Source organism: Felis catus, chromosome A1 (genome assembly GCF_018350175.1).
Source record: "Felis catus isolate Fca126 chromosome A1, F.catus_Fca126_mat1.0, whole genome shotgun sequence".
Taxonomy (NCBI): domain Eukaryota; kingdom Metazoa; phylum Chordata; class Mammalia; order Carnivora; family Felidae; genus Felis; species Felis catus.
This window is the reverse complement of record NC_058368.1, coordinates 202,062,957-202,086,199: the sequence shown is the minus strand read 5'-3', so window position 1 is coordinate 202,086,199 and position 23,243 is coordinate 202,062,957. Positions and strand designations below refer to the sequence as shown.

The 23,243-nt window shown below is 37.3% G+C and overlaps 1 protein-coding gene across 1 annotated transcript in view; it reads right to left on the bottom strand.

Moving 5' to 3' along the window:
- Positions 1-213: 213 nt before the first annotated feature.
- The window catches only part of EMB (embigin), a 52,838-nt gene continuing 29,808 nt past the window's right edge, over positions 214-23,243 (bottom strand). The window contains 8 exon segments of the mRNA XM_045037324.1: positions 214-6,389; positions 6,979-7,033; positions 9,778-9,811; positions 10,849-11,128; positions 13,301-13,411; positions 13,413-13,429; positions 21,770-21,858; positions 22,091-22,274. Coding sequence (XP_044893259.1) covers positions 6,372-6,389; positions 6,979-7,033; positions 9,778-9,811; positions 10,849-11,128; positions 13,301-13,411; positions 13,413-13,429; positions 21,770-21,858; positions 22,091-22,274 — 788 coding nt within the window. The 3' untranslated portion in view covers positions 214-6,371.

Genomic DNA, 23,243 nt, shown 5'->3' with positions numbered 1-23,243 from the left:
GGGGCAGAGAGAGAGGGAGAAGGAGAGAGAGAGAAAAAGAGAGAGAGAGAGAGAGAGAGAAACAGAGACAGAGGTGGAGAGAATTCCAAGAAGGCTCCATGCCAATGAGGAGCTCCATCACAGAAACTGTGAGATCATGACCAGTTGGTTGTGGAACTTAACCAACTGAGCCACCCAGGTGCCCAAAAATATATTTTCTAGTACTCACTTAAATCCTTAATTTGGAGGAAATTTTATTGAATTTAATTGCATATTAAGTACACTCTTTGAGTTATATGCAACAAAAAGCTTTCTTTAAACATTCCAATACAGACATTTTCTGTGCTATTTACATAAATCAGAAAGGCATTATGGAAATTTAGACACGTATGCTAAAAAAAGAGAAAATATTAAAATTATTAGGAAATATGTCATCATAAATCCATGGTCCTTGATTTAAAAAAAAAAGTAAAGTTTATGGTCAAATTTTTATCTTAAGAGATACAAAAGCTGTTAATATAATCATATTTTGTGATAATTTTGTGCCATTAAATAACATTATAGTTAATTACATATGTAATATGTCTAATATTTCCATTTATCAAATAAAACATAGAAAAATGAGAATTTGTGCTTTCCCTGAAGTACAGTACAAGTTAAATAGCAAAATCAACTTTTGTGAGTAAAAGTTCTGAACCATAATAGATAACACACCAAAATAATATAAGATTTTAACCAATATCCTGTAAACAAGTTTCCCTAGCATTTTCTTATTTGGAAAATGAAAGAGTAAGAAACATAGGTGTTCCAAGTTAATCACGTGATTAAAAGTAATTTTGACAATGCTATTCATGAGTAATCTTCACCCATTTTGTAAGTAAATTTTATTATAAAAGCATAATGAGGCATTCCTGATTCACTGACAATCACAGATATTATTATGATACATTAATCACAAAGATAAGCAGATCCAAAGAATTGCCCAATTCATTTCACAGGTTATCAAAAACATGACTTTCTTTTCCAACATCTCTCACAACTGTGAATCATACTTTTGAATTATAATAAATTTTAATCACATTACCTTTGGAAAGTAACAAATCTTTAACTTACTAAATTGTCTCATAATAGGTATTTGTCTATAGTGACTCTCACCTGGCATTTTCTAAAGATAGTTCTTTCCCCGACCTTGAATTTATCACTCAAACTTGCTATACATGTCACTGCTATGCCTAGGCTAGAATATCCATAAAGTACTTAGTTCTTCCCTGCAGACAAAAAATGTGACCATACAGGTCCATTTTCTGTCTGTTGTCCTGGTGAAATGATACATACGCTTTCTTTCATTCTCAGTGTTTGGATGATAAAGCTAATGTTCACACTAACTACTGAGGAGTAAAAATAGGGGGAGGTGGGAAGAAGGACTCTCCAAAGGAACAGAAGGGTCATGATTCCCCAGCACCACTCACAGGGACACAAGTATGCCACAGCACAGATCCTATAAGCCTTGGGGATAAGATTGAGGAACTTCTTTAACTGACCATCTGAGAAAATAAACATTTTTTTAAAAGATACTTGATATAGATAATAGCCTCATTTTCTAAGACGCATGTAAGTAGGGGCTAAAGCTGTTCAACATGGTTGTTAAACGAAAACTCCTGCGAAGGACTCCTTGAATTTCCATACCAGCTCCAAACACCGTCTCCCCAGGCTTTGGGTTTCTCATCTCTAATACAGCAAATGGTAATATTTCCTGTAGCATAAGGATGTGATGTAGGGATTCAAGGAGGCAACACATGTCAAAGCATTCAGCACAGTGCCTGTCACATGCTAAGCACTCGACAAATGTCAGGTTTTATTATTTAATGAAATTTATATATTCTTAATGAGGAACTCAATTTGGCATGTAATTGACCATCTAGATTCAGTACAAATACATTCCTAAAGACCACAGAATTGAACATAGGCAGTTTCAGTTTTCTTTTTCTCTGGATAGGATAGAGTCAAAGTTAATTAATCAGAACCAAATGTAATCAGAATCATATGTAAATATGTATAATTTAAGATTCCAACATAATTGGGTCATTCATCTATTTTTCATTCATCCAATAAATATTAACTCAGAGCATGCTTTAAGTAGGTCACTGTGCCTTTTTTTAAATGTTTATTATTTATTTTTGAGAGAGAGAGAGAGCGAGAGCGAGAGCGAGCCTGAGTGGGGGAGGGGCAGAGAGAGAGGGAGACAGAATCCGAAGCAGGCTCCAGGCTCTGAGCTGTCAGCACAGAGCCCGATGCAGAACTGTGAGATCATGACCTGAGCCGAAGTTGGACACTTAACCGATTGAGCCACCCAGGCACTCCTGTGCCTTTTAACTAATACTGCAACACATACTTGAACTCACTCCCACCTGAAGATGAACAAGGGTAATAGGGAGTAAGTCCCCTAATTCACTGACTGCATAGACTTTTTCAACTAGAAAAGTGCATTTTCTGTAAGGAAGTATAGTAAATATTCAATAACCATCTTATATAAATCTATTTAAATGCCTCAAAGATGAAGACCTAGGGAATAAGTGAGCGGAACTGACATTTTTTTTCTTTCATGAATTTGATTAAAGACAAATCTTCAGTGATCAAAACTAAACAATGAAACCTTTCTTTAAAAATTTTTATTTAAGATAGAATTTTGAATGGGATTCCGAGATACTCTAAAGTACTATGAGGTATTGGTGGGGAAGAGAAATGAGAAATGAGTTGGGGGGTGGGGGGGTGGGGGACACTACAGCACCATGCAAAGGCTATAATTGCTAAAGTTGTTTATATTTAAATTCAATACATTATCTCATTAAAATAAAAGATAAAAATAGGGTTAATATTCCAACTGTCCATGAAAAATAGAGGACAATAGGAATTTTAAATACATTGAAGGGGGCATACCTTGTATAGCAGTTTAGGAATCAGAGCTCTCTTCACTCACTTGATATTAATACATTATGAAAATCTGATGACGCTTTGACTCTATTACTGTGTAGTTTTCAAAGTAATAGAAGCAAACGTTGACTCAAAACATTGTTTATCTCTTAAAATAATGTGTTTTAATTCTGATGTCACAATTTAGACTGCTCTAAAAATAACTACAAATTTATGAAATTTGATTGACTTTTACTGATACATTTACCTATTCAACACACATTTTGTGACATCTCTAATGCACCCTCTCTGTGGTAGGTTAGGTACAGGACACAGGAAGAAGACAGATGTTACAGGGTAATACACACAAAGAAATGTGGAGTTATTTGATGAAATAACATGGTATATATTCCACTGGGTGTGAAAGATCTACCAGGAAATAACATCAGATTAAAATTTTGAAAGCTAAACTCGAGCCAGTCCATGGAAGGAGCACAGGGTGGGGGACAGCATTCTGCACCGGATCTCTGCATATCAAGGCTAAATCAAGACACTGGGGAGAGATTAGCAACTTGGAAAACTGCAGTATTAAGAAATGGGCACCTGGGTGCTCAGTCGGTGGAGTCTCCGACTCTGGATTTCGGCTCAGGTCATGATCCCACAGTTTGTGAGTTCAAGCCCTGTGTAGGGCTCTGCGCTGGGATTCTCTCTCTCCCTTCCTCTCTGCCACTCCCCCGCACACACAGGTGCGTGAGCACATGCTCTCTTTCTCTCCAAATAAACTTAAAAAATAAAATAAAAGGAATATCAAAGGTGAGTCTGCCGAATGGAAGCTGCCATATTAAGTTAGCATAGCGAGATCTGTGTTTTAGAAAGATGAGTCGGGCAGCAGTACAAAAAATGGACAAACAGAAGATGAGACAGAAGAAGGAAAGCCAAGCCCTTGCTACTGCAGTGGTGAGAGTGGGGTGGGGAAGGCAATGGGTGGATGAGTGAACTACTGAGAAGGGTAAAGAAACAGATTCATTAATAATGAGTATTAGTTAATAGAGGAGAAGAAAATGTCATAATGAGCTCTGGGTTTTGGCCTGAGTACCTAGATGCTGAGAAAAAAGAGACAGATACAATGGGAGAGCAGATTTACATTAGAGCATAAACTGAATATGAAAGTATCTGGGAATTTTAAGACATCATTAAATCTACTTATTCTGCAAAACCCTGTTAGCTGGAAAGATTAATAGAACTTCCCAACAGGTCTAATATATAAACATAGAGCAGTTTTCCTACTTCAGCTTTTCTGCTTACTTAGAATTTTCAGCCAATTTACAATTGGTTATTATGAGTTAATCCATCTATCTTCCACATGAGGTTAGTTAATGGAAGCATTCCATTGTTAATCTAAGAGTCTGAAGTAATTTTCCAGAAGTTCTTCCAGAGAGGATCTAAAAAGCCAAAACTCAACTTTAATTTTCTGAGTACTTTTTCTGCTTAAAGTCACTGAAATGAATTGCCTTTGCTAGGAAAAATAGCAAGCATTGACCCTTAAAAATTCAACTTACTATTTAAACATTTCAGATTACCAAGGGGCAGCAATTTTTCTCGCTTGAAAAATATCTTAGCCTAAATAGTGTTGCAAAACGTAAGGATGCGTACTGCCTACGAGCTACAAATTGTTTTGTATATACCAATCATAAATACACCATTTTGAATTGTACTTAGTCAAATAATAGGTCTCATTTTTCACTGAATTCAAATTGTTTATATTAATTAAGTGACCTGATTGGTTGTCTGCCATCATATAGATACCATCCAAGAGAATTTTATCAAATACTGAATTAAACCAAAACAATGTAAGGCTTATGGCTCTGAGACTAAGAACGAAATAAAATCTGCCATTACTTAAGGGATGTCTAGTTCAATAAAACGTGTATGTGTAGTTAACATGCTTTACACAAAATACTCTGCAACAAAACAATGAGCAGCTTCTAAGTCACGACTTTATGTGTATTACTCCTATTAGTCATACTTTTAACATTAGTTAAGATGCCATATAAACTCCAATTTTCATTAACACGATTTTATTATTTTCTCAGCCAGGACACAATGTAAATTTCTAGAAGTTATTATTATTATTATTATTATTATTATTATTATTATTACAAATCACTGAACTCCTCTTCTCCAAATGTGAGTCTCCTAGTCACCAAAAATCATGGGTTTCTTGTCACCATCCCAACTCTTCCCTCTTGGCTTCTGCTTGTTCTGATGGCTGCTATACTGGACCCACCAGCACTAGGGACACTGAGGCTTCACATCATCGTCTTCAACACAGTCTAGTATCCTGCAGTATGATTTTAATAGTCCACTCAAAGCCACTGACAATTTTTCATGATCTATTTCATTTCATTTAGTTAAAGTGATTTTATGAAATATTTCAGTTATACACACCATTGGAACCATTCTAATTTTGAAGAAAGGTCTACAGCATTTACAACAACAGAGAAGAAATACTTTAGGACCTCTGGGTTTCAAACAAAGGAATCATGACTAGAAAGCAGTAGCAAAGCCTTTTTAGATATTTAGCTACCCATGAGTATCAGGGCACCAGGTACCAAGTCAAAGATACCAGGAAACCATGAACCACAGAAGCAGTGCTTCTACAGAACCCTGTAGCAGTGCTATATTATGACTATATGGACCTATATCCTACAGCATCAGCCCAGGTGTAACTTATGAATTCCCAAACCCATGGCATTTAAAAAATGCTCCACGTAAAGACTAAGAGTCACTTTTGCCTGGTGTCCGAAAGCAGTGGAGAGGAGTGAAACAAAGGTTGGGAAATGGGCTTTTTTTGTGGTGAAGGGAGATTTGGGGCAAGTATATGGTTATATTTCCTTGCCTTAAACTGCTATTTGTGGAGGAAAAGTATGTTTTTCTTGTGGCGATTGTGAATTGTTAGCGAAGGCAGAAAGTATTCATTTCCTAGTGAAAGATGTTTTTTTTCCAGTGTGACAGAGGATGAACCTTACATGAAAATTATTACAAATATTTCTATACGTAGTAAGCATGATTAGAAAAAAACAACTTTTTAAGGCAAATGGCAAAGATTTTCTCTTTAATGAATTCTTTGGTTATAAACAGGTCTTGAATGACATTAGTTCTGTGTAGTATTAACTGGTTTTGCTGGTATCTGTTCTGTGCATCCCTTGATGACCAGGATGAAATTAATTATCCTAGGTTATAGCTCATAGAACATATTTAATATAATTTACCTTGCTTTAATGTAAAAATAACTGCAGACTGAAAATATATCTTTAGATCCCACATACATATATTATTACAAAGCTACTGCTGAGCAATATATTGCATAAACTTTTCATCCTTTCAAAAATAAAAATTCAGATGTTCTTAATAGGAAGCATAAATAAAGCTGAAATACAAACTGCACATGTTCCCATGACTCTTGACACGATGTTTCGCTTTCATTGGCTCACGGATTCCTGAGTTAAATAAAGCATAATGAAACATAATTAGCATGTCCTAATCATTCTAGAACTACTTATCACTCTAGCAAAGCAAAAAGTGCTAGCAAGGAGTGATCCAAACCACTGCCAAAACCAACAGTATCCATCCTAAATACTGTGGAAAAAATGTTGATGAACTATGAAAATTTGGATTCTAATCAGTAAAGAAAATAAGCTAACATGGATTTGTTCATAGCACCAAATATATGGCAGTATATGAGAATAAAAGAGGAAGATCCAGAAAACCTCTGATAGAAAAAAAAAAAAAAATAAGACTATATGAAAAGTAGTAAAAGGAACTAGCTAGCCCGTGGTGATATATATATATATACACACAGTGCAACAGATTTACTTTTAGGTTTGTTGCTGCATGTTCTATGGTAGAAAAAAGATGTCATTTATTCTTGCAGAACTATAAATTTTCTTCTATAATATTGTAAACAAGCATATTCAAGCACATAGTAAATGATTAGGTCTTGTATGAAACTAAAAAGTGTAGCTGGAATAAGAGTCTGTGTATATGAATTTTTCCTTTTATTTGGAATATCCTTTGGAAGTAACTTACATTTTTTCTGTGCCTGGGGGCATTATTTTCTACACCATTGGTATCGTCTGATTTCCTGTATAGAAAACAAAAAAGAAAACCACTAGATATTTACATTACATAAAATCAAGTCAGTACACCATCTATACCGTGGCCATCAGGTTAAAATGTAAAAGGTCAATACAGAAAATTCATTTTTCCTAAAAATGTTTTACTCATAAGGTTGATTTTGTTTTTATACCATTGCTTAGAGAAGAAGTATTGCCATAGATGACCGTAACCAAGTCCCGTTTATTTTATGCAGAGGGAGAACTGCTTCTCGCCCAACATGAGTGAGGACTTGGGTATATGACTATAACTTGTGTGCTGTCTTGAGGCCTGCAAGATAACAGCCAATCAGAAATTCAGCCAACACATAAGAGACGGGTGCTGTAATCTAACATGTTTATTACAATTAGATGTTACACACAGTTCTCTGTCTACCCGATGTGCATCAGGGCAAGACCACAAATACAGGCTTCAGATTCTTAAAGGCAAGGATGACTAAACAAGGTAACAAGAGTGCATAAGAATACCCTTCTAGGTCTTTCGGGCAGGCCTGAGCTCACTAAGCCGTTACCACCAGATAGTAAATTCAACCACTTAAGCAAAATTTGGGGGAGGGGTGAGTAGATGAGAGTGTATGCATTAAACATATGAGTGGATCAGATAAATGAATGAGCTCCTCATTGAAATACATGAAGTGATTAGCTTGTTTTGATGTTACGCACTTAGTACTGTTTTTAAGATTTATTTTCATCAAGGAACTCTATGACTCTCCCTGGCATCTAAACATATAAACATTATATATAAAATGTAATGATAATTCTAAACTAAAAATTCTAAAAGAACATTGGTAAAAGTTACTGCAAATGAATTCAAGTGCCCTTGACCCTTGTATTAAAATTAAAGATACTGAAATAAACTGGAGATGAGCAGGACAGGGTAGAGAAAATTATGTACACTATCCCAATTATCCATAAAAGAAAAGAAAGTTAATCATTATACTATAGATTGAATCAGTTTGACGTTATTCTTAGGGTATTCTAGACAAAAATACTGTAAGAATATTTTTTAAACTGGGTAAGCTAGATACATGAAAAGTAAATTGAGAATTGATGTCTATTCCATGCTTTTCTGATGTCATCCTTTCAGAGTATGTGTTACACAAACCACAAAGCCTCCAAATGTGAGTGCAAGGGAATGGCTAGAAACACTGGGGCAGCTGAGCTGGAAGAACAGAATTCAGGCAAGTCTATAACTGTTTCAAGTATCTGAATGATGGTCTTGTTTTTATATGACTGCAAGTATAACAATGGGAATCAATACGCGGGAACCAAAAAGATAAAACATTCAAAGAGATAAAACATTCAAAGCCGTATAAACAAGGTATCCAAGTTCTCCAGAAAGAGGTGCAACTTCCTTCCAACTGTAAGTGTTTATGCTAAGACAACACTATTTTGTTTTGTTTTCTTCCTATCTGTGGTTATAGAGCACAGAGCTCCTGATATAATTATTTCATATCCTTTAGAAGTTCATATTTATTTTACTGACCATATGTGAACAGAGTAAAAAGAACTATCTGAATAACGTCTGCGAATATCTAAATGACAGCGGTCTACCTCGCTCCCACTCTCTAACCATGGCTATAGACCACACCTCAGAACTTGTGTCGGCTGACAAAGATAAACTTCAGTGCCATTCTGTATTGGTCACATTTGCTCAGGCCTTCCATTTCCTAGGTTTCTATCAGCTGCTTTAACCTGGTCTCGTTTTCCTGGTCCAGCCCTTGGCTATGTTACTCAGATCTTGAATCCCAGACTTGGGCACCTCTATCTATCACTGGACTCCATGTTCACTCCTCCAGTTTAGAGGACCTAGTAACTCCCATCTTCGCCACACTAAGCTACTTTCCTGATAATCTTCTTCTCTGCCCTCTTCAGGCTTGACTCTCAACAAAGGGGCTGTAAGAGAACCTGTGGCACAATAGGTGTTCTCTCAAAAAGTAGTGACTAATAAAATTCTAGGCCAGTGATTTTCAACATGACAGAGAATCAGAATCAGTGATCGACATTTTAGAGAAATGGAGATGCCTAGGCACCAATCCCAGAGGTTTTGATCCAGGAGCAAACTGCTCAAGTCTGAGCAACTGTATTTTTTAAAAAAAAATTTTAATGTTTGTTTATTTTTGAGACAGAGAGAGAGACAGGTGTGAGTGGGGGAGGCAGAGAGAGAGGGAGACACAGAATCGGAAGCAGGCTCCAGGCTCTGGGCTGTCAGCACACAGCCCGATGCGGGGCTCCAACTCACAAACTGTGAGATCATGACCCAAGCTGAAGTCGGACGCTTAACTGACTGAGCCACCCAGGTGCCCCCTGAGCAACTGTATTTTTAAGGAGCATCCTAAGTAACCAAAGATATAGCCAAGTTTGAGAAATACTACTTTACACAATAATACTTCCTTATGGTTATTGAACACCCCTGTGCATCAAAGCCCAGGCTAAGCATTTGGTCCAAAAGACTTGTATGACAAATGCTATCATTAAAGCCATTTTGTTGAGGAGAAAACCGAAGCACAGAGAGGTAAAAGTGAGTGGTGGAGGGAGGAGGGGAGGCTCCCTTGCAGGCAAGCCTCCCCACAACACAGATGTGTACAGAAAATAACACCTGCATAATGTTACACTTGTGGGTTTTGTTTTCACCTGCAAACTTTTATATTCAATTTCATACCTGTCTGTATTTTACTCAAGTGAAAATTAATCTGTAAAAAATAATACTTACAGCTGTTCAACTTGTTCAAATTCTTTCCCATCATCTGTGTAGCAAAAGAAGAATTTATTAAGATTGGTTTGTTATTCTTACGGATCACGTATGTTGAATTCAACTTTCCCCAAGTTAAAAATACATTTGTGCAGTTTTCTCTCTTTGGAATGAAAGAGATATACCACACAAGACACTTGCACATCGATCATGTTCTCCCCTTTCCCTGCTCTCTAGACCTCAACTGCAATTTTTAAAAATTTTTATTTTATTTTTTTTAATGTTTTATTTATTCTTGGGAGAGAGAGAGACAGAGAGACAGAGAGAGACAGAGCATGAGTGAGGGAGGGGCAGAGAGAGAGAGGGACACAGAATCTGAAGCAGACTCCAGGCTCTGAGCTGTCAACACAGAGCCCAACGTGGGGCTCGAACTCGCGAGCCGTGAGATCATGACGTGAGCCAAGGTCAGATGCTCAACTGACTGAGCCATCCAGGCGCCCCTCCTCCAATCTCTGATCAGGCGTAGTCTAGTGTCTGGGATTTTCAAAATAGGGCTGACTAATTTGTAATTATTTAAGTTAATAAAAATTTAGTACAAAATCAGAAAAGTATATAGAATGTAAGATACATTTTCTTAGGGGACCATTGGCTTCTCAACCTGTAATCTGTAAGATACATGCTGCAAAAATAGAAAACTGATCAGAAAATGTCTCTTTTATAAGAACTCCAGAATGTTTGATAAAATATTTTTGAAATGTGTTATCTAACTGAAAGACAGTCTTTGAGATCTTCTATGTTAAGCTACGATGGGACTTTCTAATATTCTAGTACCAAACCACATATCACCTAATTGGTGTTTAGGTACCAGTAACACCAAAGAAAAAGGGGGAAAAAAGTATATTTTCATACTAAAATATTTTAGGAAGTTGAAACAGAAAGTCTATCAGTATAAATTCATAGTACTTTCACCATTAATATTAGCATAAATACCACTCCAAATAACAAAAGTTAGACATTTCCCCCAAACTCTAAAGCCACTATAATGTATTAAGTCATAACGTGAGAACATTACCTAAAAAAAAGAAATCTTACCTATGTGCTTCTTTTTCTTCTGGGTGTATGTTTCACAAAGCAGAATAACAGCCACTAAAATAGCAACCTCAACAACTATTCCAAGAAATGGTTTGAGCGGCACCAAGTAACTCAGCACCACAAGTTGAACGCGCTCTTCACTCTCGCCTAATTGGAATACTGCATGGCACCAGTAAGATCCCTGATTGTCCTCTGTAAGTTGCATTATCTTCAGCCTTGTTTCATTAGCATTTGTTCTATTGATCGCATACTTCTCGCTCATTTGAACATCAATAGGAACCTAACATGAGGAGACATTAAAAGCCATTCCTATCATATTGCATAAAAGATACACATCCTCAATAATCTAGTTTGAGCAAAAGGTATAAGGCATAGTAACAGAGTCCAAGAGTTTGCTCTCCCAAAGGTAGCAAAGGAAAGGGATATTTTAAGTGCTAAGCACTCAGTCTTTGAAACTAGTGTATAGGTGCTCGTGGGTAAATATCAGAATTAAAATTACACAAAAATTCCAGCCATCTGGGTTACATGTTCTAAGCCCTAACTAGCTGTTTAAAGTACTTCCTCCCTCCCAAGAGCAGGCATACATCAAATCAACTATTGAACTTAATGAATTAATGAAGCTATTAAATCTGATCATTTGTATAAAGGAAGATCACTGGCCCCTGGCACCGGGAGGTCCTGAGACTGGAACTGAGGGTGAAATCTTCAGGCCTTTGAAGCTGACATAGAGGGAAGGGTAGAAATCCTCTGTGAGTCTGGTAAATGTGCTTGTCTGCACACCTTCTGTCTTCTCATATCTGAATTTCTTTCTTTATCAGGCAAGGTGGCTTCTGGGATTCACTGGATTTTCCCCAGCCTCTAAAGAGCCATATGAAACTGCTGTGGAGCTGATTTATTTAATCCATTTAAATTAAAATTTATTCTCAGGCCATTTGATGCCTTCACTGCACTATCACTCAACTGCCCTGCTTGAGAAGTGCTAATCTGCATACAAATACTTAGAGGTTATCTGATAAAGAATCGTCTGTGAGTTTATTATTTGCACCCCCCACCCCGCCAAAATTTTAGCAACCTGGCTCCCTGTGCACAGAGCTGCCTGTGACGTTCAAACAAAACCCTCTCTAACTCAGAACTGATGAATCACAGTAATGCATGTTTAACAGGCACCCCGGATGACTCTGATGCAGATGGTTTGTCTACATTTTGAAAAAGAACACTTAAAGTTTTGACCTGCACCCTCTTCCTTACACTTTCCTCACATCCTAATATGACCCTAGCTGAGGACCAAATTGAGAGACAATTACGATAGCAAATGAAGAGAGACACAGACTACATCCTGAGAGTTTAATATCATCAGATTTAGGTTAGTTTTTGCCTAGTATCCCATATACATAAATAAATCAGGCTATATATTTCAAGTACTACAATTGATACTTATCTTTATAAATTTACATACTTAAAAAAATATTTACACACACAAAATGATTGCCTTTCCTAATCACCAATGAGAAGATAAGCAGAATTGTGACTGGTTTAAATTTACTACTAAGTGACTTGGAGCTTTCTCTGAAAAATCAAACCCACCACAGAATCAGACACTCTCCCTTTTAAGTCCTTCCTCTGGTTCTCTTCAACAGTCTATGGCAGTATTAATTTTGTCTAAGAAGGAATTTAGTATTTCATTGTAAGGTCTACACTGTCTCATGCTGTCCCTCCTAGAATTACAGCTTGTTTTAATTTCACTGTTCACTAGTAGCAGAGTAATAGACGGTGTTCCCCTGGAGGACAATGTGCTAAATTTCCTTGCTCTTAGAGGCTATTTGGGAGGAAGAAAAAGAGTGAGAAATGATTTTTTGAATGCTCATGTTTTTCTTATTATCAGCTCTTTGAACAGCCACTAATTCTTTAACAGGAATGTAAAGTCTTTGGCTTCCCTTAGGATTCCAGAAGGCCAAGAAAGGCCAATGACACTCCCAAGACCTAAGTTTAGGTTTCCAAATTTTTATTCTTTTCTCAAATGGCGCCACTGTGTTGTATTCTATCACAAATGTTTCCAGAGACAGAAGCTGAAAAAGAAAACTGTCTACTTTTTCTGGATACTTTCATGGGATGATAAGAGAAGAGAATCTTTTTGTTAGGGTCATTTCTAAACTCATCAACTAAAAGCGAATTATAACTTCCTTTCAAAAAATTTAAATTAAGTCGCTAAATCTAAGAAACAAAGTACCAGTTAATGAAACATTAAGAGTATCTTCAGATGTAAAACGTAATATGCTAAAAACATTCAATGACAACGGCATTTATCACTGTTCTTCTTCATGAATACATATTAAATAGTAAGATAATAGAAGTACAAATGGTCCTGGAAATTCTGATTCTGCTGGTAATCTTATTATTTATGAAATAAAAGTTTCCATTTTGTTTTCTTCAGATCAAAGAAATACGATCTTACCTGCACACTCCCATTACTATGGTACCAGGTCCAATGTAAAGGAGAGCAATGTTGACATTTACACATCAAGACAGTTGAATCCCCCACGTAAGTGATCAATGGTTTGTTTTTTTCCATGAATCTCAGGGACTAAGAAATATTTAGAAAAACATGTTACTGAAAGAGTTTGAATAAGGAAACTCATTCAAGTTGAGGACAAATTCTCCTTTCTTTCATTTTCTCATTAATATAATTTGCTTTATGTAATTTTAGCTTCATACAACGTGAAACCATTTATTTTTTAATTGGAGCACAGGTGACACACAATATTACATTAGCTTCAGGTGTACATCACACAGCGATCAGATGAGTCTATATGTTATGCTTACCACATGAGTAGTTACCATCTAACACCATGCGACACTATTACAGTATCATAGACTATATTCCCTATGCTGGACCTTTCATTCCACGCCGAAACTGGAATCCTGTACCTCCTACTTCCCTTTACCCATTTTGCCCATTTTCCCCACCACGCCCCACCCCTCTGGCAACCACCAGTTTGATGTCCATATTTATGACTCTTTTTCTGTTTTTGTCTGTTTGTTTTGTAGGACAAATTTCCTAAGAAATTTACTACTCACCGGTAACAGAATCAAAGTGAACACTGAATTTAGAAATGTTAAGTTTTAAGGACGTGAATGACTTGGTAAAGAAAATTAAAACAAAAGAACATAAGCAAAGCAATAAAAAGACAGCCACCAGCTCCATGGTGGAATCAGTTTCTTCTTATTGACCTCAAAGGATATATTATGGAATATACTTACACTAGAGATGTAGACTGATCAACAAAGATTACTTTTATTTATTTATTTTTTCTTTTACTCATTTGAGCAGATTTTTGGTTTTGTGTTGTTCTTCCCTTTTTTGTTTGGCAACAGAAAGTATAAAAGATAACTGGGCACTTGCTGGATGTATGAATTGTAAAGATGAGGAAGGGGAAAATAATTACTAATGACTAGGAAAGAAATTCTAACTTGTATAATCGCCAGGGAAATGGTAAAAATAGGTTGGAGAATAGGTTTTCTGTATAGAATCTGTCCTTAGGTGATTAATGTTACAATGATGGGTGTGGGGAGTCTTCTTTATTCCTCATTGTTTAAATTGTGCCTAAATACAATTGTGCGTATCACCCTCTCCTTCATCAAGACTGCTGACCAGCAGAGTGTTGAATGAGGCACTGCTAATAAAAAAGAGATGCAAATAAGAGGAACATATGTCACCCATGACAGTATAAATGCTTTAAGTAATCATAAGAAAGATAACTGAGCAATCTATAAGTCAATGGTTCTCACGCTCCTCATAACTAAGGAAACATGTTTTTATGAAAATGAATGGTCTACAATTTTACATTAAACAAAGATGTGAACTGCCTATCTGAATTTATAATCACCCACTAATAGTATATGAAAACCTAGTAAGGTTCCACTAGGGTGCTCCTGAGAGAGGAGAGAGGTGAGTATATATGACTATCTTGATTGAAGACAGCCCAGCCAGAGAAGATACTCTGTGCATTCCTTTGACTGAGACCACTAGTGTCCCACACTCCTTATTGGTCACCATTAGGCTGAGGGATATTTAGTTAATATGTGGTTAGTATGTGTGCATTTCAAAGGTCAAGTCATTAACTGTTTGAAGGAAGTCAGCCCAATGTGACAATGATGTGACAAAGAATTGATTTGGGTGCAGGAAATACATACATTAAAATTACAGTTTCAGTGTTACTCCTGTTGAGGACATAGGTAGGACATACCTATCCTGCAGTGTTGTCATAGAGGATTAAGTATGGGATCATAAAACATAAAGTACTTGGTACAGAGTAAACACCACAAACTTTTGATCATGGACTAGTTCTGCTTTTCTTAACCGATCCTTCTTACAAGTTGTAATATGCATGGTCTTACTACATAGTGGTCATTAGCCAGCTTACTAGGATAGATTATCATTATGTACGAGGATGATTTCTCGGTCATGTAGTCATTTTGGACAGAGAAGAAATAAGACTTAGAATAAAAAAAGAAAACTGGAAATTCATCTGAATATATGTCAGAACTGTAGGGACCTGTAAAAACACTCCAAAATGGGGGAACGCCTCCAAGCTGAGTCCTTGATGGACCACCCAGCCCATGTGAGAAAGGAGATTATCAAAGTAAAATAATGAAAAATTCAAGGGATGAATTCACAGGAAACAAGACCCAAAAGAATGTAGAAACAGTAGCTTTGAGATGTGGGTGATGGCACCAATCCACCCTTTAATAACATACATTAAACAACTGAGTGAAGCTGTAAAACAAATTCTACTGCTTGACATACACATTCAAGTACTTGGTGAAAGCAATTAAATAAGATTTTGTTTGTATAAAGATTACAATTTCAGTATAAATTAAAACAATTAAATCAGAGTGCCTCATTACTGTTCCTTTGAATGAAATTAGTTCAAAGGTTAAAAAGTTAAAAAGAAAATCTTGTCAGGGTGCCTGGGTGGCTCAGTCAGTTAAGCGTCTGACTTCAGCTCAGGTCATGATCTCACGGTTCATGGGTTCGAGTCCCACATCGGGCTCTGTGCTGACAGCTCAGAGCCTGAAGCCTGCTTCGGATTCTGTGTCTCCCTCTCTCTCCACTCCCCCTCCCCCCACACTCTGTCTCTCTCTCTCTCTCTCTCAAAAATAAACATTAAAAAAAGAAAAAAAAAGAAAAAGAAAGAAAGAAAATTTGTTTCCAAACCTATGTAGTATACGGAGCAGGAAGAATATACGGAATAATTTTACATACTACATATAATCTAAGAACAAAAAGAAAAGGGCCCATCTACCACACACTAGTTTTCACAAGAAAAAGCAGAATAAAGCAACTAATACTTTAACATAATCTATGACCTAAATTTTTAAATCACAGAATAATTGCTGTCCATGTGCCTTTTTAAAAATAAAAGTAGAGTGTGTCCCTTGCATAAGTGTTCTGTCCTATTAAGTCAAACCACTTTTGTTCAGTGTCCTAAGTCTGTGGCTACCCCCCCCCCCCCACTGCCGGGCTCATTCGTAGACTTGGAGAGCCCACTCTAATGTAGGAAAATAACCAATATAAGAAAACTGGAAGCAACTCTAGGATCTAAGAGGATAGACTGACCATCTGTCCTGATATTAACATGCCTGTATTTTAATTCTTGAGAAGACCATACTTTTCAGTGTCAAGATGTTACAGGCCTACATTATGCTGAACCATAGGACATTTTGTTCTGTTTTGTTTTTCTTATGGTAGATCCAGCTTCCTCACTAGACACTGGAGTTGGTGGCTATAGAAACCTGGACTGAAGCCCCTGGTGACCTCAATAGAAGTTCCCTTCTTCCATCCAGCCCTCCAGCTTCCCAGTCCTAAAGAGGAGGATTATCCTGTATTGGTCATGGTCCAGGGCACTGATCAGGCCCTGTTCTTCAGGGATAGAAATTTGGAAGTATAAATACCATAGCCTCATGCTCAGCATATTTTTTTCCAGCTCAGGAGGCTATATACTCTTGTCTTGGTAGTAAAGACCAAATGGACCTTGGGCTGAGAAGGAATATATGGCTCTGCTTTAGTTGAAGGTCAGTACAATCTAATTGAGAAAATAGAAGCCTTCCATGTGGCATAGGCTTCCAAGAATTTCAGCAAGGTTTGTGGCCAAGACTGGCCAATAACAAACTGTTACTTTGCTTGACCATCTGTTTTTTGTGTACATTTTCTTATTTGAGATTTTGCTGTGAGAAGGAATGACTGGACCAAGTGAGAATGAAGTTATTTGTGGGCCTTCTGACAAAACACGATCTATCAATTCAAGATCACTTCCTAATCATACTTCATCCCAGTATGTCCAACACCTGGTGTGGCTTTATTCTTTTTTTTTTTTTTTTTTTTTTTTTTTTTCAACGTTTATTTATTTTTGGGACAGAGAGAGACAGAGCATGAACGGGGGAAGGGCAGAGAGAGAGGGAGACACAGAATCAGAAACAGGCTCCAGGCTCTGAGCCATCAGCCCAGAGCCCGACGCGGGGCTCGAACTCACAGACCGCGAGATCGTGACCTGGCTGAAGTCGGACGCTTAATCGACTGCGCCACCCAGGCGCCCCATATTCTTAAATGAAGTATGAGAACACAGAAGCTCTTGGAAAGATCAACCCTACTTCAGGTGAGGCCTCAACTAAAGACTTATAAATGAAGCAGAGATTTGATCTTGGCTAAAATAAGGATTCTTTTCGGAAGCCACGAGGCTCCTTCCAAACCTCAGATGAAGCAGAGCCACACTTCTTGAGTTTCACATGAAAAGGTACAACATGTATATATCTGGCACTGTTTTTCAGTAGTGCAGCTCTGTTATAGTTACTTCTAGAGCTAGGCTAGGCTCGCCTCAAAACAAACACTGCTTTGAAGGCAGACTTTGAAACCAGTTGTGTTGGCCACTAGTCAAGGGCACAGTTTCTGCTTTCCTTGTTTGTTGATCTCCTATCCCAGATACCTTTCCTGGTTCTCAACCTCAGCATGATTCTTTCTGGAAATTCATTAGGACATACTTTATTGGGAAAATCCGTGTTGAAATAAGATCAAAATATTGAAATCTACCTGTAAGCTAAGAATCAAAAGTGGAAGAAAGGCAACATTTGGGGGAAGAAACATGGCAGAAAAACACTGTTTTTCAGTAGGCCTCTAAGAGGCACAGGGTTGGAAAGCATGACTGGTAGCTGAAAGGGGATTTTCAAGAAAATCTGGGATATTTTATGAGGTTTGGGTGAAGAACATACAGCTCTGCTGCTAAATCATTCCAATGAAATGCTAGGATCAGGGTACAGACAGCAGACAACTAACTGTGCAGTGACTTAGTGATGCTACAGGGAAACAAAAGCAAAATTCTATTTTCTTTTCATCTCCTCTGTTTTCTTGACTATCCCCTAGACTCATGACCAAGAGGACATGAACCACTGCTCTGCTATGCTTTATATGGCTGATAACAGCAGTATGGATCTAAATAATAAAATGCACTATGGTCAGGAAACATGAATTTGTTTGAACTTCTCCAGAGGTCACAGTTGGTTGTGGGCTGCTACTTACGTTTGGAAATATTTATGCAAAGGACAGTGATACAGTAGTCGAATGTGTTCTGTTGACCTTCTGAAACTTTGGATAAAGCAGGACAGGTGAGAGTCTTGGGAATGGAAGAATCCCAAGTTTGAAGATGGCAAAATTGCTAATTCAAACTCATGTCTAATAAGATGCAGTCTGGGATGTACCTGGTGACAGTAAAAGCCCAATGGAGTTGTAAGGTGAGAGATTGATATCTGCATATTCATGGGCTAGAAAAAAATCAGCTTGTGTCATTTTGGGCTCAAAGACATTAAGATATTATCAAATTAGGAAAAAGATCCTTTCCCATAGTTGAAGATAGCTAACTAGACTTCAACACCAGGGTTTGAAGCTGAAGTTCCAACTGACTCTATTATGCTACTCTTCCATACTTTGACTCCTTGGAAACTTCCTAGCAAAGGCAGATGGCCACTCCAAGACAGGTTTTGCAGTATTTGGTACCATTAAAATCTCACCATGACTTCTAAAAAGTTCTATGTGCTATTACTTGTCCTTCACCAACCAAATTTCTGCATCTTTCTACTACGAGATTTTAACATTAATGAATATCGTAGAAGTTTTCAGCAACTATGTCGGAATACTTGACCCACTGCCGAGGAACACCATAGCCCAGCATTCATTCATCTTTCTTGAGGGAAAAGTAATCACTGACATATTAGCACTTGCAAGCTTCCAGGATGACTTTGCTCTCTCGCCTGTACCGGCATCAACAGCCAAACACACAAAGTTTGCTTTATACTAATCAGTGATGTTGAAGCCTTTTTACAGTCTTGTGGTAATAAACCAACCCGCTCCCATAAAGGCCAAAGCAGGGATTTTGCGGATGAACTGTTCTGAGGACTCAGGCACATACCCTATAGTTGACTCATATAGTCAATAGCAGAATGCGTTTTTTGGCTGGATTTAAAATAGAGGATAAAAAAGTCTTTTCAACCACACTCAGCTGTAGCATTGCTAAGGAAAAATAACCCTTCTTCTTAGGAAGAACCACAAACAAGCCATGTGGAGACATAATATAGTAGGATATTTATAAAAATATGTATCTTACAGATCTAACTACATAATAACTAATATGAATGAATTATTCTGCAGATGCCTTGAAATTGTAATCAAATGCAATTTCTCCTCCAAGCAATATTCAATCTAGATGAATTAAAGGAAATTATTATTTTACCAAAGAAGATCTGGAAAGCCCGAACTTATTAATTTTCTAAATAACTTCAGGATACAGTAGATACTTAAAAGTTACATTAATGATAAGTGGGCATTAAAGACTAATAAACTGAACTAAACTACTTTAAGAATACTATAAAAAGAAAAAAAATAGTAAATATTCAGTGGCTTTATGCATTCCTCAAGCATTTGATTTCAAACCTAGGCCTTGTGTTGGTGCTCCGGAGACCAGCCAGAATTAGCCTAGATATCACAAAATAGATATGGAATCCAGAGGCCTTCTCCAAGAATACCCAGCATTAAGTGTATTGGCACATTGAAAAGTAAAATGCTTCTGTTCATCTTCACATTAGAGGCAGGAGAAATCACTACTAAATAATAACTTAAGTAATTTATTATAAGAGAGCTGATAGGAAAAAGTATAATATATTCAATATTTAAATTCTGAACAGGCATTACTAGTACATATTTTTATTTATTTTATTTTATTTTATTTTTTTAATGTTTATTTATTTTTGAGAGAGAAAGAAAGAGACAGAGTGAGAGTGGGGGAGAGACAGAGAGAGAGGGAGACACAGAATCTGTAGCAGGTTCCAGGCTCTGAGCACAAAGCCTGATGCGGGGATCAAACTCACAAACCATGAGATCACGACTTGAGCTGAAGTCCGACGCTTAACCAACTGAGCCACCCAGGCACCCCACTAGTACATATTTTTAGAAAACAGTACTATTTAGGAGAGGGGAAAAGCAATTTTTAAAACTGAATCTCCTGGAATCATTTTAAGCCTGAAGATTTGATGAGTATTTCCTCAAAACTATAGGATTTCTTTACACATTGAAGGGAGACTCAATAAAATGTTTACTAGGATTGTGTGTATGCGTATGTGTTTAATATTCTTTTAGCTCATTAGGAAGGAAGGAAGGAAGGGAAGAGGGGACTGGGTGAGGGGGAAGAGGAAGGAAAGACAAAGACAAGGGAAGGAAGGGAATAAGAGAAGGAAATGTACAGTGTATCTGTCCTTTACTAAATTAAATTAAGCAAACAGAGGAAAAGAGGTTAAGAGAGAATGTCCATGATCAAATAATCAAAGGATGGTAATAGTTTCTGCCTTTGCAGAGACCAAATTGCACGAACACAAGGATTTATTACATTTACCGAGTAGGAACATTTACAAAACCACATGAAGGAAACGAATCTGTGAGTATAGAAGGAATATAGGGAGGGCTGTAGGAGCAAACCATCTTAAATCAGGGCAATAACTGAAGCAGGCCATTCTGCTATTGATGGGGCTTTGGAGATGGTATCCATATTTTGTCAGAGCAGCTAGCCAGACTTCAAAATTTTCAGGAAAAGTAGAGAACAATTTCTCATGTACCCTGGGAAATTAATGTAAAGCAAAGCCCAAAATAGTGAATATGGCAACAGACCACATTTCCCAAATACCAGCATGGACATTGTGGTTCACGAATCCATCACAAAATAGGGGTTTTTCATGAAGATAATTATCCAACTCAAAGATCAGTCTTTATTATGAGATTGAGACCTTTAAGGTTTTGGTTTAATGATAGTAAAAGTAAAATACTCTGATTTCCCTTTGTTTGTACCACAGGAGAGTACCATGGATTGTATTCTGGAGTGTGTCCTTATTTGAGGAGACCAAAAACAGGCAACCCTTTGTGCATCTCCAAATTATTTTTAAATGTTATGGATCCCTGAAACCCCTAAGTCCTGGAGCCACTGATAGATACATAACACCAGATCGCATTCTCACAGTCCAGGGGTGCAATAACAGATACCTAGAGGGATAGTATAAAAGCTCTGAGTTTAGGGGGCTAAGCAAATGAAAAAATAAATGAACTCAAGAGACTTGCAAATAACCTGGCACCCCAATCTTTCAAACTAAAATTTGTGCTTTAATCTAGGGGAGGGAGGCTGGATGGCAAGTCGATTGGGAAACACAAAGTCTACCACTGGGAAGACTGGGAAGCTCCATTTTTAAGGTCACAACTTAGGATTCAGTGAAAAGCATATGATTTTCTCTCAGCTCATTATGTTTAGTGCTGTAATGATAAGTTAAATATTTGGATATTTAGAATTTTAAAAATTTAATGCTGAAATTATCACTATAAATTATTAGTACTGACCTTTGAAGTTAAATGTACCTCTTTGTTCCTTTTCTCCTCCAAAGAAACAAGAATAGCTTCCCATTTGTTTGCTATTAATGATGGTAAACCTAAAGAGAATTTATTAATATAGACTTAGTTCTCAAAACACTTCTTGATCAAACTGAAAAAGACTTAGCATTCAGTCAAAATTCTAAAATAGAAACAGTCCCGTAAATATGCAAAATAGAACATTAGCATAACTTTCAAGAGACAGCAAAGGAAAGAATGCCCAGTCAGCAAAAATGTTAAGAAGTTAACAAATTTCATCTAGCCATGCAGGTTAAAATTTTATATACTTACATGTACTGGGCATACAGGATGCATCCTGTTGCATTGGTGAGATAATTCTCAAGTAGTTCATCACCTTTTTTCCAAGTCACATTTACTGAATTCACACCCCTAGATATTGTGATTTGGCATGTGAGTTCTATATTAGAAGGTCTTTCTAAAGTGATATTTTTTTCCACCGGTACATTGGAATGTTCTATTAGCCACAAAAGAAAACCAAGAAAAAAAAAGTTGTAAAGTTACATTTAGGGGAGACCCAATATATATATATATATATATATATATAGCAGTTTTAAGTAATCAATAACAATGCTCTATCAACCTTTTTTTTTAATGTTTACTTAGTTTTGAGAGAGAGAGAGAGAAAGAGAGAGAGAGAGAGAGAGACAGAGCATGAGTGGGGGAGGAGCAGAAAAAGAGGGAGACACAGAATCTGAAGCAGGCTCCAGGTTCTGAACTGTCAGCACAGAGCCCGATGTGGGGCTCAAACCCATGGACCGTGAGACCATGAAATGAGCCAAAGTCAGACACAGACCGACTGAGCCACCCGGGTGCCTCAATAGTTTCTTAATGTAACATTCCTTTGAAGAATTATTCCTCGGAGCGCCTGGGTGGCGCAGTCGGTTAAGCGTCCGACTTCAGCCAGGTCACGATCTCGCGGTCCGTGAGTTCGAGCCCCGCGTCGGGCTCTGGGCTGATGGCCAGATTCTGTTTCTGATTCTGTGTCTCCCTCTCTCTCTGCCCCTCCCCCGTTCATGCTCTGTCTCTCTCTGTCCCAAAAATAAATAAACGTTGAAAAAAAAAATTGAAGAATTATTCCTCTGTCAACATAGATTAGGTTCCCTATATTAATCTTTTTCATTGTCACAGCTGAAGAAAGGGTTTGTTACATTGACAGAATAGCAAAAGCCTAAGGCTATGATGTTAATCTTAAAATCTCTAGCTGACAAGGATACAGGGAATGAGCACTATATAAAGGAGTGCTTTATGCTGATAGCACAGAAACAGTCCAACTGCAAAAAGAAAGGAAACCTAAGGGAGAGAATGAAGTAACTGTTGGGACTCCTTTCAGGAATCATGTTCTTTGTAGTTCTGACAAGAATGTATCGGTATCCAGCAAATGAATGAAGAAACTCTAGAAATCTGACACAATGATGTTGCAGAT